Genomic DNA, 18038 nt, shown 5'->3' on the forward strand with positions numbered 1-18038 from the left:
ACTTCCAATAAGACCACGGAGACACCACCACTGTCAGTGTTACTGCTCCACCTTCCCGCTCCTCTCCCTGCCCCTCTCATTTTTGGTTGCAGGATTTTTACTTTACCAGAACCTATAATATACAGATACCACACTTCAATCCATGCCTTTACCTTTGTTTGAACCTTAGCTATATAATTAATATATAATTTTATAATTATACATTGCTTATGTTATATTTATATATATTATATATATATATATATATATATATATATATATATATATAGTCTCATATTTACGTATAAGTATATAACAATTGTATCTATACTAATTAAAGGGTAATATGCAAATTGGTCAGGATGCCCAGTAACGACCGAACAGCAGGCTGCGTGGGGCGACCAAGCCAAAAGGGGGTTAATGAGGGATGACCAAACGACTGAACAGCAGGCTGTGAGGGGCAACCAGGTTGGCAGCAGGGGCAGTTGGGGGAGACCAGGCCAGCAGGGGAGGACAGTTAGGCAGTTAGGGGCCATCAGGCCAGCAGGTAAAGGCAGTTAGGGGTGACTAGGCTGGCAGGGGGGCAGTTGGGGCAATACTGCAGGCAGGTAGGTGAGTAGTTAGGAGACATCAGTCCTGGATTGTGAGAGCGATGTCTGACTGCCGAGGAGGAAGCCCCCCAATAAATGAATTTCATATACCGGGCCTCTAGTAATTATAGAATACACTAGAGGCCCTGTGCATGAAAATTCATGCACTGGAGAAGGGTGGTCCCTCAGCCTGGCCTGCCCCCTCTCACAGTCCAGGAGCCCTCAGGGATGGGAGGTGAAAGCCGGTGATCAGGGGAAGGCAACTCCCCATCACACCTCTGCTGCTGCCACTGCCAGCAGCATAAGTCTCGTCTAGCCCTGGTTAGCTGAGCCTCAGACAGCCCTGGGTGGCTGGGCAGCCGTCATCTGAGGCTTGCCTGTGCCTCAGGCCAGCACTGGGCCGCTGGGGAGTTTGACAGGACTGGGGGACTCTGGAGGCAGGCTGAGGGAATTGGGCACTACCATCTTGTGGGTGTGGGCGCCGCCATCTTTGCAATGGTGTGAGGGTCAATTAGCACACTCCCTCTTTATTAGATAGGATGGTCTATCCTATATAATAGAAGGCTAATATGCAAATTGATCAAACCACAGAACAACCTGTCGCTATGACGCACACTGACCACCAGGGGACAGACACTCAATGCAGGAGCTGCCCCCTGGTGGTCAGTGCACTCTCACAGGGGGAACGCTGCTCAGACAGAAGCTGAGGGCTCCCGGGCTGTGAGAGGGTACAGGCTGGGCTGAGGAACCCCCTACCAAGTGCATGAATTTTGGGCACCAGGCCTCTAATAAAAAACATAATAATTAATGTGTCAAAATATATTACAAAAACAATTGCATCATAAAATAATTTCCACCATCACTCTCTTTGCTAAAGTTGTCCAGTGGTCGCTTGGTGAGAGCACGTTCACCCCTAGAGGAGTCCCACTGTCCACGTGTGCCATATCCCCTGGTTACTGCATGTTGAAACTGTGAACTTTAACCTTAATGCTTGAAGGGCATCTTGGCTGGAGAGACCATCTTTGGTTCACGTTCTTGCTCTTAAGTCTCTTCAGAATTCTGCCCCATTGTTGACTGGCTTTATAACTTGCTCATGAGAAGCTGGTTTAATAGTCTCACTCTTGTAAGTCATTAGACCTTTCAGCTTGGAGGCAAAAATCCACCCCCAGGGCACTATGCCGGAGTGTACAGGAAGGAGACCCCACTCTCTGGGCGTTCCAACCTCGGAGCTTTTGCTTCCCTCAGTGTTCTCGGGGAAGAGTGGCGACCTCCAGACATGCGTGACCTAAATAGGCAGGCTGGACCCACTCCCACCTCCCTGCACTTCCCTCTGCTGCAGAGGAGCCCTGTGCACAGCCCTGGGCACATTTCCTGGGCTTCCTTGCATTTGGGCTTCTAGCTGTGTGTCAGGCTCAACTAAGCCACACGCACTCACATGAACATGGAAACCAGAACCGAAGCCAAAGCCACCTTTGGCTGTAACCACTGGCTGTAGCAACTCTGGAGACACCGGGACTTTCTAAAGCTGTGTCTCAGCGTCCCCCGGTCACTAATGTGACGCTGTCGGGAGGCAGGGTGGGGTGATGCTCCGGTTTCAGGTGAAGTAGTGTGTCCTCCTGGTCAGCACGTCCGCGAGGGCCCCCTGATGTCCCACCTGCATGGCGGTGGGGAGGTGGGCGCAGCCTCCCGGGGCTCAGCGTTGGAAGCATCCGCCTCTCTGCGTTTGGTGCCTTCTTAAAATAGCCAGGTGGTCTCTGCTTCCTGCGACGGAGCCCTGCTGATACCCAGTTTTCCTCTTTCCCACTGGCTGCTGGCCTTTGCAACTGCCAGCCTTTAACTCATCCTTGAGGCTCTCAAGTGAAGGCTGGACTGTCTCTGCCCCTCCTGTCTCCCTTATCTGGCTTCATTTCCCTTACTGTCACGCCAAGAATATCGATTGGCTGAATGGCCACCCTGGCTAGAATTTACGCTCCTTTCCCACAAGGACTGTGTTTTGATCACTTCTGAACGGCAAATAGAAGGGACCCAATAAGTAGTTAAATGAATGAATTTACTTTTCTTAACAGAGCCCTTCTACTAAATTAACATATTAGTAAGGGACTCATCAGTAATAAGCCCTCAAGCCCTAGCCGGGTTGGCTCAGTGGATAGAGCGTCAGCCTGCAGACTGAAAGGTCCTGGGTTCCATTCTGGTCAAGAGCACATGCTCCGGTTACAGGCTCTATCCCCAGAAGGGGGCATGAAGGAGGCAACTGATCAATGATTCTCTCTCATCTTTGATGTTTCTCTCTCTCTCTCTCTCTCTCTCTTCTCTCCCTACCTCTCTGAAATCAATAAAAACATATTTAGGGTTAGAAACATCGATGAGAGAGAAACATTGATTAGCTGCCTCTTGCACATCCCTTTACCGGGGATGTGCCCGCAACCAAGATACATGCCCTTGACTGGAATTGAACCTGGGACCTTTCAGTCTGCAGGCTGACGCTCTATCCACTGAGCCAAACCGGTTTCGGCAATAAAAACATATTTGATAATAATAATAATATGCCCTCAATAACACCTCCCGTGAAGCTTTTCACATGGTTGAGAAAATCCTCTGAATGTCAGCTCTGAATTTAGGGTGGTCAGCTTCTCCCAGCTTCCCTGTTTTAGCTCTAAAGTCCCACGTCCCAGGAACCCCTTCGGGCCTGGCAAAGCAAGACAACTGCTTCCCCGGGTTACATCCCTGAGGAGCTCGAGAAAGGCATTTGGAATTATAAGCAACCAAAGGGCCCTTAAGTCAGAAGTGGGGACCTTCTTCCCACCAAGGGCCATGTGGGTATTTATAAATATCATTCAAGGGCCACACAAAATTATCAACTTAAAAATAGCCTGCTCTATTTGGGCAAACATGTAATTAATTCCCCCCCAAGGCCTTGGCAGGGCCAGACCAAATGATTTCGTAGGCCTGTGGGCCGGATGGTCCCCACCCCTGCTTTGAATCAATTTTGCAGTTAAAAGTTTGCTAACACAAACCTATTAAGCTGGCCTGTGATTTCCTCCCCGTGTCATCGCTGTGTCGCCAATAATCCCGGACGCCACCGGGTGAAATTTGAGCAGCAGCTCTGGGCTGCATTTTACATTTTTGCTAGAATTTCTATTTACCTTCACCCGTGGTCGGCAAACTGCGGCTCACGAGCCACATGCGGCTCTTTGGCCCCTTGAGGGTGGCTCTTCCACAAAATACCACGGCCTGGGCGAGTCTGTTTTGAAGAAGAGGCGTTAGAAGAAGTTTAAGTTTAAAAAATGTGGCTCTCCAAAGAAATGTCAATCATTGTCCTGTTGATATTTGGCTCTGTTGACTCATGAGTTTGCCGACCACTGACTGAGTCGGGGCTCACAGCCTTCTGTGTTTCACAGTTACATCGGAAACACAACACATGAGCTTCCCAGAGAAAACGTGGCATTTACGCCCCGGATTTTGCAGGGGAGGCCAGAGAAGTCCAAGTTCATCATCCCATTGGAAGACAGAAGAGCCAGCTCTGCAGCGAACACTATCCATGCAAATCCTAGGAACGAACGAGGCCTTAGCCATCTCTAGCCTTGAGGAACGCACCCCCTCCAGCTGCTAACATTATTCTGAAACTCCAGACAGAATCATCAAGTATATTTTGGGGATTTGACATGTCAGCATCTTTGAACTGGCACATTAGAGGGAACGTGGAGAATCCGGAGCACTCTCAGATCCTGGGCCCAAGCTTCTGGCAGAGGGGCGGGACGTCACGCTATTCTGTTTCCCCGATGATGCATGGGGATGGAGGTTTGGGTGTTTACATTTTAAAAGGCTCCTCTCAACCAAAACTGAAACTTAGAGATGCTGCCAGTACGGAATTTTTTTTTTCTTTCTTTCTTTTTTTTTTTTTTTTTTTTTTGCACCTGCAAAAACTGTCGTGTTACTAAAACCAACTGTTTTTGCTGCACAGGCTGCTGCACGTGACGGGGGTGTTTCTCCAGCCGTGTGAGCGAGGGGCTGGCCGTGCGGCCGTTGCACAACCCAGCACAGTACACCCCGCAGGGCCAGCCGCCTCCGCTCCAGCGTGTTTACAAAGCAGACCCGGGGGACGGCGGCCCTCCGAGGGCGGCCTGCGGAGGATCGGGGGCTCAGGCGCGGCTCCCCCGCTGAACCCCGGCCACGGGGCTCAGACCATGCTCCCCACAGGCCGTGTGAACTCTGAGAGGCCCTGCATCTGGATGCTTCCACAGCATGACTCAAGTTCTTGGACAGACCGAACCTTTTTGCTAAACCGGCTATTAGGCCTGGCCACTTCCTTCCTCCCGGCACTATTTTCAGCAGCAGCAGCAGACAGAGCCCTGCACCTGCCGGCACCCTGGCCCCAGCAGGGAGCCTCCGAAAGCCCTCCTTCGCCTGCACAGCAGGGCCAGCGGTGCCTGGGGGGCAGAGGGGGAGGTACAGGATGGTCTGTGTCCAGAGGATGGGGCCCAGAGGCCAGGCAGCCCTCCCAAAGGCAACAGCTCACCCACCACCTTCTGGTGTCTCCTGGCCAGAATGTGTGCCCGATCTCCTCTCCAGGGCTCTGGCTGGTCATGTTCCCTCAGGGTGCAGCCTAGGGCCCCAGCCCGGTGGTCTTGACCTCCAGGGACATGACCCCAAGGAAGAGGAGACACTGGGGTGACTGCCTACTGGGTAGCCAGCCTCTGTCCACATGGTGGGAGGGAAATGTGGCTGAGACACAGCCCCGAGAAGCTGACAGTCCTGGGGCCTGTGACAGCCCGGGGGAGGGGTCTACTGCAGCCTGCTCCCAGGTTCAGGCCCCGCTGGCCTGACCACCCTGGCCTGGCTCTGCCACAGGATGGAGTTTCAGGACGAGGTAGCTGAACACCTCCATTCTCTTTCCAAGCCGAACCCGGAGAGCTGGCCCGGGATTCCAGGGGCCCCCGTGGCTACCTGCTGGCCAGCTCCCCCAGCACACCTTCTCTCTTTCTTCCGCAGAAATTTGGCAGGACAGTGGGGTGCTTATGCTCCCCTTTTATCTGGGTCTGTTTGTCCGTAGCTGGAATAACAGGGGGCTTTTAAAACCAAATGAATGCAGCATCCAAAGAATGGCCTCAGACCAATGGAATGCCTCATGTTCCCTCTCTCTGGCTCTGAGCAGAGGCCCTTTGGGGCTTAACATCTTTTTCATTCACTTGCAAAATACCTCCCAGAGCACAAGTTCAGAGTCCTGGAGCAGCTCCCTCCTCTCCTCGCTCCCATTTCCCTCTCAGTGGCAGTCACCTGATCAGCTGGTACACTGTAGATTTGCGGGGGGGAGGGGAAGAGAAGAAAAGGTACTATTTTGGGTTTTAATTTCCAATGCATTTGTGTTGTATTTATTTTTAATATATATATATATATATATATATATATATATATATATATATATATATATATTATTGATTTTCTTACAGAGAGGAAGGGAGAGGGATAGAGAGTTAGAAACATCGATGAAAGAGAGACATCTACCAGCTGCCTCCTGCACACCCCCCACGGGGGATGTGCCTGCAACCCAGGTACATGCTCTTGACCGGAACCGAACCTGGGACCTTTCAGTCCGCAGGCCCACGCTCTATCCACTGAGCCAAACCGGTTTCGGCTTGTGCTGCATTTCTTACCCATGTCTGTTTCTTCTTCTCTAAAAACATTTAAGTCGACTAAACACCACCTGTGGCCCACCTGTCACCCAAACACAGACACTGTGTCCTGGTTGGGGATGGATTTACCAGGGACCTGTGACTTCCGTCAGCCTTCCTCCAGGCGGAACCCCTGCCCTGGAGTCCCAGGTCACAGCTAACCATGTTCTCAGGACCAGAGAGGGACGAGTGCTGGCTGCAGAGAATGGAGACTACTGAATGTCCCGATGGCTGTCACTCTGCACCGCACACACAGACATACACACACAGACACACACACACACACACACAGACACACATACACACACACAGAGACAGACACAGACACACGCACGTACACACACACACATACACATATATAATACACACACACAGACATACACACACACACACAGACGTACACATACACAGAGACACAGGCACACACAGACGTACACACACATGTACACATATACACAGACACACACAGAGAGACATACACACACAGAGACATACACACGCAGAGACATAACACAGAGACATACACACACACACTTACACACACACACACACACACACACACACACACACGGCCCGTCTTAAAAGCCTATCAGCTCACACAGATGCCGGCTGAGGAAGCACATGTTTGGTACTTCCTCTAACTGACACTGAGGCAGGGGCCGGGACACGCCCCAGGGGTTTGTCTTCATGTCAGCTACTGGCAAGCAGCCCTTAGAGACCAGACAGCCTTTCTCCGAAGTAACGCACACGTGCTTCTGTTTTCCACGGCCTTACTAGCCAGGGGCGAGGTGATCTCTGACACCGATTGTGCGGTTCCAAACCCTGAACTGCCGTTCACCTGGCAGGTTCTGGGAGGCCGGCCGTAGCCACAGACGTGGAGGAAGCAGAGCGGGGCAGGGGGAAGGGGGCGGCCATGGGTCTGGGGCCAGCAGAGCTGCTTGCAGGGGCAGGGCATGAGCTGGGAAGAGGGAAGGGGGACTGAGAAGAGGGGCCGCCTTTAACCCTTGGATGGCCAGGAGGGCACTCAGGCCTCCCTTCGGTTACTGCTTCTGTGAACTCTTGTGGGTGTCAGCACGGAGAGCTGGGAGGAGGGCATGGCTGAGCCCAGAGCTCCTTGCTCAGGCTGGAGCACCTTTCCTCCTCCCGACTCCCCTCTCCCCTCAGAGGTCACCCTAGGCCCGCACAGTGCTCCTCACAGAACCAGCAACCACCCCCAGCGCCATCTCAACCACAACCGCCACCGGGCCGGCAAAAAGCTCGTTAATTTCTGCTCAGGGCACAGCCGTTTACAGCACTAATTACCTCTGCAGCCTCACACCCGGGCATAAAACCAGCCCTTTGTCCTCCACCGTGCGGAGCCTGTTCAAATATTAACTCAGCCCTCTCCTCCACCCCCTCCCTCAGGCTTCTTCTCCACCGGGGCAGGAGGGCAGCGGCTCAGCCTCAGCGCCCCGCTTCACAGACACGTGGGAGCGGAGGTCAGCGCAGAGGCTGCCCAAGGTCAGGTCTACACCTGGACGTATATTCAAGCGGGTGGTAAGAGTGTGGGGTCACACTTCTCACTGGAAAGACGTGCCCTACGTCTGAGACCTCCGTCTGTGGCCCCGGGTCCTGGAAAGAAGATGGGCTTGGCATAGGAACCCAGCAGACAGGGCCAGCTGAAGATGCCTTGCCCGGGGGCCCGTGATGGGCCATAGATGGGACATTCCAGCCATCCCCCGTGATGGGACATATCATAGATGGGACATTCCAGTCATCCGGAGACGCCCCTGGATGAGGAGAAGAGCACGAGGCAGTGGCATGCGCTCAAGCAGAGACAGTGGGTGGTAAAAGGACCCCCCCATCTTCACCCCAGACCTGGGCCTAATCACACCCTTGACTCTGGCTACCTAAGTGACCTTGAGGAAAGGCATTCACTGGGCACAACTGTGATGACCGAGGAGGGTGACTCGGGTGAAACACGCAGCACAGAGCACAGGGCCTGGCTGGGGACGGGCCATCAAGGCCATTCCCACCCTCACAGGAGGAGCCTCCGGCGTTCCCTGCGGTGAGAATGGGAAGACGTTTTGTTCCCCAAGGAGCAACGATCCTTTGTCCGTCCCGTGACTGTGCTCCCAAGTCCGTACAAAGCCAAGGCGTGACGCCCATTAAAAATTTAACTATATATCATATTCATTTATTATCAATCCACAGGATAATCTGATTGCTACATGAGCTCATAAAAGCTTTTTCACCTTTACAAAATTAAAAAACAGTGTGCCACAAGGGTGTCATAACAACTTGCTGAGAAACAAGAAAAGGAATCTTAAAATTATAAATTTGCTGTAGAAAAGATAAAAAACGATTTTATTTTATTTAGAATTTTTTTCTTATACCTTGAATAAAATATTCCCCTGTATAAAAAATAAAAAAGCTTGCTCTGGTTAGAATTAGAGTATTCTCTCTTTCTATCGCTCTCTCTCTCTTTTTTTGTCTTCAAATCTGGGAATTTGCATACGATCCGAGATCATTCTCCTTAGTACCGCGTGGCCTTCAAGCATAGCAGATTTAGAAAGATGCTCCCTCTCTCTCTCCTTCAAAGCAGTCTTCACGTGGGACATCCGAGGAGAAGGCCCTTTCCTCTCCTCCTCCTCCGGGTGCGGGGCCCACAGCCGCCCGCCCGGGGAGGGGGAGGAGGAGAGGAACCGGGTGGGGGGCAGGGGAGGGCCAAGGGTGAGGGAGAAGGAGGGCGAGGGCTCAAGAAGGTCGGTCTGTAAGTGCTTTACGATAAGGTGCAGAAGCCGGCGAGTCGCTAGAACTGCCCTATGTACATATTCACAAGGATCACCACTCCCAGCTCGTTCACATTTTCTCCTCTGCTCGCTCCGACGACCACCCGCCCGCTCGCTGGCGAGGTGGCCGGGCCGCCCCGGGGGTTGGTCCTGTGCCATCCTGGCGCTGGAGGGGGCGGCCCCGGACCCAGCAGGCTCTCCAGGCGCCGTCCGCCACCTGCCGCCTGCCGCCTGCCGCCGGGCTGGCGTCCTGAGTTAGAGAGAAGCCCGGGTCGCTGCCGTCGGACCGGCGGTCCCTGTCCTGCGGCCCAGGCTCTGTGCCTTGGATTTGTACAGAACGGGCGTCGGAGAGGAACACGCAACACAGACACACAGCACAAAGCCGGGGCCAGCGCCGGGCAGCCGCGGGCCTAGCAGCTCTTGACGCGGGCGATGTCCGACGTCTTCTTGATGACGCTGGCCCGGGCCTCGCGGTCCGGCCGGCCGCCGGTGGGCGCGGGGCTCACGGGGGCGGTGAGCGGGTGGTCGGGGTACGGGGGCCAGGAGCTGCTGAAGGGCATCGGGTAGTTCTCCTCCTTGATGGTGACCTGCAGGTCGGGCTTGTTGGAGGTCACGAAGGTGGCCATGCTGGGCAGCAGGTAGGTGCTCCGTGTGCCCATGTTGCTGAGGTACTGCTTGCCCTCGATGTTCCGCTTCCGCCAGGGGGGCCGGCCCTTTCAGAGAGAAAGAATGAGGGCGTGAGTATTCCTGGCCTCCTGTAGGCCGGCCAGGGCTTAAAAAAATAAAAGGAGCTGCCGAAACTGGTTTGGCTCAATGGATAGAGCATCGGCTTGGGGACTGAAAGGTCCCAGGCTCGATTCCGGTCAAGGGCATGTACCTTGGTTGCAGGCATATCCCCAGTAGGGGGTGTGCAAGAGGCAGCTGATCGATGACTCTCTCTCATCGATGTTTCTAACTATCTTTCTCCCTTCCTCTCTGTACAAAATCAATAAAATATATATTTTTAAAAATAAATAAATAAATATAAATAAAAGGAGCTGAAACCGGTTTGGCTCAGTGGATAGAGCGTTGGCCTGCAGACTGAAAGGTCCCAGGTTCGATTCTGGTCAAGGGCATGTACCTTGGTTGCGGGCACATCCCCAGTAGTGTGTGTGCAAAAGGCAGCTGATCGATGATTCTCTCTCATCGATGTTTCTAACTCTCTATCCCTCTCCCTTCCTCTCTGTAAAAAATCAATAAAATGTATTTTTTAAAAATACAAAAATAAAAATAAAAATAAAATAACATAAAAGCACCGCTAACCCCCGTGCCAGGAAACGAAATTTCCTAAGCGCTGTGGAAGGAGCGGGAGCTCAGCAGCCCTACGTCCCTCCATTGGAGCCCTCCCTTGTCATTGGTTCCCCTTGGCTGCCCCCCAGGAGCGCGGTGAGGGCGCTCGGTGCAGGCAGGAGGGCAGGGCAGCAGCGTGGTGTCTGCGTCCCCTCCACGCCCGTGCCCAGCCCCGTCCCTGGTGGCCGGGGCCATGGAGGCTTGGTTCCTCCAGGATGGCCCCATCAGGGGGAGGGGAGTGAGAAACGGCCCCACCCAGGGAGCGCCCCTGAACGGCTGGCCAATGGGTGCTGCTTGGAGCTCCGGGGTGCCGAGCAGAGAGCTCCCCCCGAGGGTGGCCTCCTTCCGAGAAGGAGCCGGAAGGCGGGCCTTGGAGACGTGGCTGGGAAGTCTGTGGGCCTCTACACCTGCACTGTTTTCTCAGAGTTCCTGGGCTCATTGAAATTGGGTCTCAAAAGAACTGGTGGCCCAGAAAGAAGCTCACTACAGACTGATTCATATGCCTCTCAGCATAAAGATCATTGCTTGTCTCATTTTTGATTCTTATAAGTATATTTCCAGTAGGACATGGTCTCACTCATCTGGGGGAAATGGTGAACCACATAGACTGATGAACAAAAACAGACCCAGAGATAAGGAGCTATGGATCAGACTGTTGGACCTCAGAGGGAGGGTGGGGACAAAAGGAAGAGATCAACCAAAGGACTTATGTGCACACATATGAGCCTAACCAGTGGTCAAGGACAATAAGGGGGTGGGGGTATGAATGGGGGGGGGGGGTTGGAATGGGGGGTTGAGGACAAATATGTGATACCTTAATCAATAAAGAAATTTTTTAAAAAAGAATTCCTGGGCTGCACCAGAAGCGTGTAGTGCCCGGGGAAGCCACCAAGTCCAACAGCCACCAGTCGGTCAGACTCCCCGCCTCTAACTCAGACCCAAAGCAGGCTCTGGCAGGGCTGCTTTCCACCCCCACAACCCTCTCCTGCCACATGCGGGGCAGCCTGGCAGCGGGCGACCCAGGGGAAGCAGTGACTGGGAATCAGGACCCACACACCTCCCGCAGGGGGCGGGGCTGCAGGAAGCGGGGCGCAGGGGGAGGGGCCCCACGGGCGGGGCTCCAGGTGCACTCGGGATGTTTTGCTTAGCGCGGTCAGGTCAGATCCTCACGTCTGGCTCCCACTCTGGGTCACGGGGACACACGATTGCCGCCAGAGAATCAGGCTGTTTGTAGTGGTTGGAACATCAGCATTGGCTGGCCTGCATTTCGGTTTCCTTTTCCTTCTCTCTTTCCGACGGCAACGGCAGTTCCCAACGTGTCATGTTATCATTCAAAACCCCAAAATGATGTACATTTTCTGTTCTGTACACTTAACCGCGCGAGCGCGCACACACACACACACACACACCCATGAGTAGGACTCGGGACCAGAAGAGAAGGGACGTGAGGAGCGTGGGAGCGGCGGGTGCTTACCTCGGCGCTCTCCTCGTCGCTGGGCACACTGTCGGTGGTTTCGCTTTCTGTTCACGGGAGAGAAACACAGGCTGTCATTCCTGCCCGCAAACTGTCCCGAGGCTCAGGCGGTATTTAGAAATCGTATCCGCACCTCTTTTTCCAGAAGCGAAATGGGCACCTGACCTCCCCATCTCCGTCCCCTTCCTGAGGTCAAACACTGACCTTGGGAGATGCCAGAGTGGCCACGGCCCCTCAGGCGCCATCGCTTCCCGTGTGACACAAGATTGTTTGAAGCAAAAAAGTTAACCTTTTTTAAGCAAAAAAAACCTTTAAAAAATGATGTGCAGTTGCTCAGCGTTCACAGTTTTGAGAAAACCAAATACAAAGGGTAGAACTCTTGAAATGCACAGACTGTCAGAGACCCTGAGGCTGGGCCGTTCCCTTCACTGGCAGGACTGCAGGGCAGCCAGAGCTGAGAACGTCCGCTGGGCGGGCCAGGGCTGCCCCGGCCTGTGCACTGGCCTCGTCTGGCCTGGAGGACTGCTCGTGGAGCGGCACCCATCCTCCCCCAGCAGACAAGAGCTCTCGGTCTGCTGCCTCCAAGCCTTTCCCCGGCCCACTGAGGAACTGGCCCCGCGTCCCACTTCCTGCCGCCGGTGGCGCAGCGGGGCCTGGCCGGGCCCGGCCCTGTCGCCCACCCAGCGCACAGGGCGCAGACCGGGCTCTGGAACGCAGGCTGGAGAACCGAGGACACACGGAGCCGCAGGGTCACCCCTAAACGGAGAGAGCGAGCGTGCGGACCACACGGCCCCACCCCGCACAAGGTGTCTGGGTCCCTGTTCTCCAGCGATTTCTCCCAGCCCGACTGACTGCCGACGGGGCCACCAGCAGCCAGAGGCCGGCCTCTCCGCTCCTCCGGCGAGGCAGCCGTCCCCACAGCACCCGGCCTGGAGCCGCAGACCCTGGCCGGTACAGGTCTTGGCTCCCACTCCAGCCTCTGAGGAAACTTCCAGACCGGCTTCCCGCTTCCCGCTGCTGGGCTGAGATTCCTCTGGCTCCGAATCCAAGGTTTCTTTTCCTTTCCTACACGTCATGCCCCCTCAACTCCGCATCACCCCCATCGGTACCTTTCCCCATCAATGGAAAACAAACAGTGCCAACAGGCGTGCTTGGGGCTGGAAATATGCAAAAATGGGATCCCACAGCCCAAGCCACAGCTGGGGAGGAGTGGGAGGGAGGGAGGGCCGGGGACAAGAAAAGACACAGACTCTGAGCTCTGGCTTCGGTTGACACTGAGCGCAGAGCATGTTTCTGGCGTAGCTACAGAGGCTCTCCACACGCCACACCGTTCCCACGTGGTAAAGGCCGGCCTCGGTGCCTTCCGCCCTCGAGCAGGAGCAGCAGGCGCTGTGGCCGAGGACCGAGGACCGGCCCCTCTCTCCGGGAGCAGTGGCCCTCGGGCTGCCCGGGAACCAGGCGCCAAGGGCTCTGCTGGGTTGTGCAGGCCCAGTTCCCGGTTTGACCTCACCTGTTTGACCTCACTGTCACCGCCACTTCCCGGGGCCACGCTTACCCCACAGATGCTCACTCCACAGACGAGCCCCTGGGGCTGCTGCATCCAAGATCGTGTTACTTCCCTTTCCCTGTAATTTGCCTTTTTTATTTACTTCGAATACAATGGAGTTAAAAAAGCATTGGGAGCTGCTTTGCTGGTCTCAGTTCTGAGAGTGTTAACAAGTACATAATCATCCATTTCACCTTCCTGGGTCTGCTTCCCCAAGGCCACTGGGGGAGGGGGAGGGAAGGAGGGCCAGGCTGATCGCAAAGACCCTCTTCCTGAGCTCCAGGAGGACACTTGCTTTAGGCTCCCGCTGCCCTTCAGCCCAGTGTTCTCGGCCAGACCTTCTCGGGAACATACGGGAGGAGGGACGGTATGCTTCACAGGAAAGCCGTTCTGCACGCTGACGTCCTGGTACAGTTTCTGGAAGGTTCTTGTTCGATGCGTGTGAGTACAGTTGAGGAGGATGTCTTTCTCGCAATCCTTTGCTCAATCGCTTTCATTCGGGCTCGAGTAAAAGGTTCCAAGCAGAGTGGTCTTCATCTCGAAGCCTTTATCCCTCCTCCCCTCGCCCCCAGCAGAATGCAGTGGTTTCTGTTCGGGCCCGCGATCTCTGTTCTCTGGGCCGTGACCGGGCAGTCCCTTGCAGCATGCCTTCTCCTCCAGCCGGTCTCCCACCAGCTCACCCGCCGCTCCAATCCAAACTCTCCGGCGGCTCTCCTTTCCCACTCGGCAAGAGGCCCTTCGGGGACTTTCAGAGACCAATGCCTCTCCTCTGGGCTCCCCAGCCCGGCTCTGGGACCCCCTCCGCAGGACAGAAGTGTGATGGATCCAACCAACCAGAGAGAAGACAGGCTTGCCCAACCGAGTGTGGTTCTGTGATCCTGCTGGGATTATAGTTCAGGGATCAGAGGGCGAACATAGCTGACAACAGCCTCCAAATATCAGTTTCCTAAGCAAAGGCATGGAAGTGGTTCGTGGAGGTTGAAATACAGTTGAATAAGCAAAACCAAAAAAGAAAAAAGAAAAGAAAAAAAAAAAAAAACCACAACAAACAAACAGACAGACCCACACCCTGTCATGGAAAGCAGGCAAACAGCCTATCCTATAGCAACACGCAGGTGGAAAGGGAGCTACAACCAGAACAGCTGCCTCTCTGAGCAGCAGGCTCCAAACCCGACTCGTGAGACGGACACTGTCCAGTCTGAGCCTGGACTCCAGAAGGGTCCGACACCAGCCGGGCCCAGGAACTGGGACGTTCCCACGTGCCCGTCGACTCTGGGAACGCCTCTGGGAACGCCTCGGCGATGAAACGTTTTGTCTCCAACAAGCAGCCTCCCTCCCGAGGGCTCTGGAGAATCCAGACAATGAGAACAACTGGAGGTCTGAAGGCCCGGGACGTCCGCATGGGCCTCAGAAGCTCCGGGCCGGGCTGGCAGGCTGGAGGGTCTTGAGGACACGGTGCCCCATGAAAGAAGCCCTTTTCCCAAAGGACAGATCCTGGAGGACTCCACTTCCGATGAGGCACCCGGAGCAGCTGAACTCCCCGGAAGCAGAGCGGCTGACAGATGCGGATAACGGGGGGCAGAGGTTCCGTTTGGGAAGGTGAACAAGTTCTGGAGCTGATGATGGCGACAGCTGCATAGCAACTCGAATGCACTTAATGCCGCTGACATAGCAAAGCTGGCCAATTTCATGGGATGCGTATTTTACTATAATTTTTTAAAAGTCAGTTAGACAGGCAGTTAGGGTTCGGGTTACTGAGTAACTGGTAGCTCTCAAATGGCCTGTCCGTGGGGTGGCCCCAGGCAGCTAGGCAGGGGACGCTGGGAAGAACTCCTGAGCCACGTGGTAGAGCCGCCCGCATCACTCACGGCAGGGCCTCTGCTTCGTGCTTCCAATGTCTGCGAGCAGGAGCACTGACTGACTCGGAAGTTGTATTTCCTCATTATGACCGAGTCCCCAAACGTAACAGGGGACCACTGCGAAGGGAGCGTAAGACAATGCGATGATGGTGGGGAACGGAGGCATCCCTGCTCTGCGAGGATGGAGAACCCACTGGGGCAGGTCCCAACCCCCGTCTGGCCGGTGCCTGCCATGCCAGGCCGATCCTGGGCCGTCGGAAACGGGCTCAGCGGCCTGGCCCGATCAGAAGCTGCACCGAGTTGGAAAAGAAGGGGAACTGTCCGGCCAGTGTGGCTCAGCAGTTGAGTGTTGACCCAGGAACCGAAAGGTCACTGGTTTGATATCCGGTCAGGGCACATGCCCAGGTTGCGGGCTCCATCCCCAGGATGGGGCATGTGAGAGGCAGCTGATCAGTGGTGTTTCTCTCTCATCGATGTTTCTACCTCTCTCCCCTTCTCCCTTCCCCTTTCTCTGAAAATCAAGACTACATATAGATTCCTTAAAGGGGAATGTATGTGGGAGTCACACATAAACCTGGTGGAATGGAATGAGGCCTGGGGTCTGAAGGCTAAGGCCAAGTCCTGACCCAAACACTTACTACCGACCGTGTGCCCTGGATTAGTCCCTTCACTTCCAACACTGAAGGCACCAGAGGACATGATCCTGGGGTCCTACCCAGCATGCTCAGCTCGGCTTCCATCACGAACACCCTTCCAAATTTCAGAGAACTTGTGCAATAAAATAGACTCAAATGAACTTGCGTGTCCAGAGAAACGTTATTGCGTGTTCGTCATGCATGGAAATGTGTGGGCGATCACGCGGAGACACGCGGAGGCCCTGTCTGTGGGAGCAAACGTGTCCAAGGCATGGCGGTCAGGAGAGAGCAAGAGCAGCTCCCGGGACAGAGGGGAGGCTGCTGCTGGGCAGGGCTGGCGCCCCGACGAAAGGAGCCCCCCTGGCCCTCAGAGCCCCCCCCTCACCTGCGTAGGAAGACACGGGGGAGATCTGCAGGGGGTACAGCTCGCTCATGCTGACCGGCTGCTCGTCGCTCTCGGTGGTCACCTCCACCACCTGGCAGATGTCCGGCGGGTTGGTGACAATCTCTTGGTCCTCGATGTTGCTGTCCAGGTGTGACTGTCCTACAACTTCAGAGAAAGGAAGCCGTCATGCACCAACGCCTCCCGGCCCAGCTCCCGCACACACCCTCAGGACCGAACGCCTTCCCCGAAAGAGCCAGCCGGCCAGGGCGCAGCGTCTCAGTGACCACGTGTCCACGGCCCTGAGACTGAAGACCAGGCCCCGGGCTCCCGGGACCGCTCCCAGCAGGCCTGCCAGCGTCCTCACCTCAGCCCAGGCCCGGCCCCGGCTGTGGGAGGACCAGAGGCTGCCTCCCGGCCCAGGCGGACAGCGCCTGGAATGGACCCATTTCTGTTCTCTGCTCCCGCTCCAAACAAAGCTGTGTGCTGTGCTCTGAGTCCTAGGGCTCAGAGACACACGGTCAAATCTTAGCAGGAAGGAAGCAGCTTCACCCCGATCCGCCCACTGAGTCGTTTCTAGCTGTGGGGAGCCCTGTCCATTCTCCCCAGGCCACGCCACCGCTGGGCGGGAGGGCAGAACAGTGGGGCAGTCGCTAGCCCGGTTCTCTCTCTCACAAACACACACACACACACACACACACACACACACACACACGAGTCGCATCGACTTCCCGGAACACGGGGAGGATGAATTCTGACCACCTGGCTCGGAATCCTGCCTCACGTTTTTAAATCAAACTTTATTTTGAGATTATCCTAGATTCGCACGCCGTTGTAAGAAATGACAGAAAGAGATCCTGTGTGCCCTTCACCCAAGTTTCCCCCAATGGCTACACCTCGCAGAACCACAGGTCAAGCCGAAACCGGTTTGGCTCAGTGGATAGAGCGTCAGTCTGCAGACTGAAAGGTCCCGGGTTCGATTCCGGTCAAGGGCATGTACCTTGGTTGCGGGCACATCCCCAGTAGGGGGTGTGCAAGAGGCAGCTGGTCGATGTTTCTCTCTCATCGATGTTTCTAACTCTCTATTCCTCTCTGTAAAAAAAAAATCAATAAAATATATTTTTAAAAAAAGAACCACGGGTCAAGGTCAGGATACTACTGACAGCCATCCACGCATCCGCTCCGATCTCCTCGGAGGCTGGATCCTGCATGTGCGTATGGGTGTGTACGTAGTTCTAGGCAGCTTTATCACAGATGTAGCTTCACATACCCGCCCACAGTCACCTTCGAAAGCATCTCCTGTTACCTGAAGTAGCAACCACACTTGGGTAAAAACTGCTGTTTGAATTTTAACTGCTCTTCTGGCTTCTGCACTCACTCACTTGCTTAAACAATAGGGTAGTTACCTCAGCTTCTAGACTGAGACCTGGAAACTCAAAAGGTAACTTTCCTGTGCCTGTGGACCAGGACCACAGGAGATTGAGTCCCACTGACTCAGTAGCTCCAGGAGTGGAAACTGCAGATAACCTTTAGAGATTAACTTGGCTCAGTTCTGCTTCTGTACTATCTGCTTTCGCAAGATAGGGCCACATTCCATATCCAGCCCTGCGGGCTGTTCCCAGCCTTTAGAATTTAGAATTTAGAACAAAGGAAAATGTTTGTGGCTTAGAACTTTAAAAGGACTGCCTACACCTGGAATGGTGCAGTCGTGAGTGTGGGCTCCACCTGCGTGTGGTGCTCTCTCGGCCATCCTGGCCAGTTCAATAAATCCTTGCCTGCTTTTTTTTAATCCATTAGCAGCCTC

General features: G+C 54.7%; 1 protein-coding gene across 2 annotated transcripts in view; it reads right to left on the minus strand.

The window, feature by feature from the left end:
- Nucleotides 1-8385: 8385 nt before the first annotated feature.
- The window catches only part of IRF2 (interferon regulatory factor 2), a 68689-nt gene continuing 59036 nt past the window's right edge, over nt 8386-18038 (minus strand). For both annotated transcript variants that reach the window (XM_084877764.1, XM_084877765.1), the window contains exons 7-9: nt 16238-16402; nt 11813-11859; nt 8386-9722 (exon numbers count right to left, since the gene is read on the minus strand). In XM_084877764.1, coding sequence (XP_084733890.1) covers nt 9420-9722; nt 11813-11859; nt 16238-16402 — 515 coding nt within the window. In that variant the 3' untranslated portion in view covers nt 8386-9419. The remainder of the gene's footprint in view (nt 9723-11812; nt 11860-16237; nt 16403-18038) is intronic.

The sequence above is a fragment of the Pipistrellus hanaki genome (genome assembly GCF_964339955.1).
Source record: "Pipistrellus hanaki genome assembly, chromosome: 3".
Classification (NCBI taxonomy): Eukaryota; Metazoa; Chordata; class Mammalia; order Chiroptera; family Vespertilionidae; genus Pipistrellus; species Pipistrellus hanaki.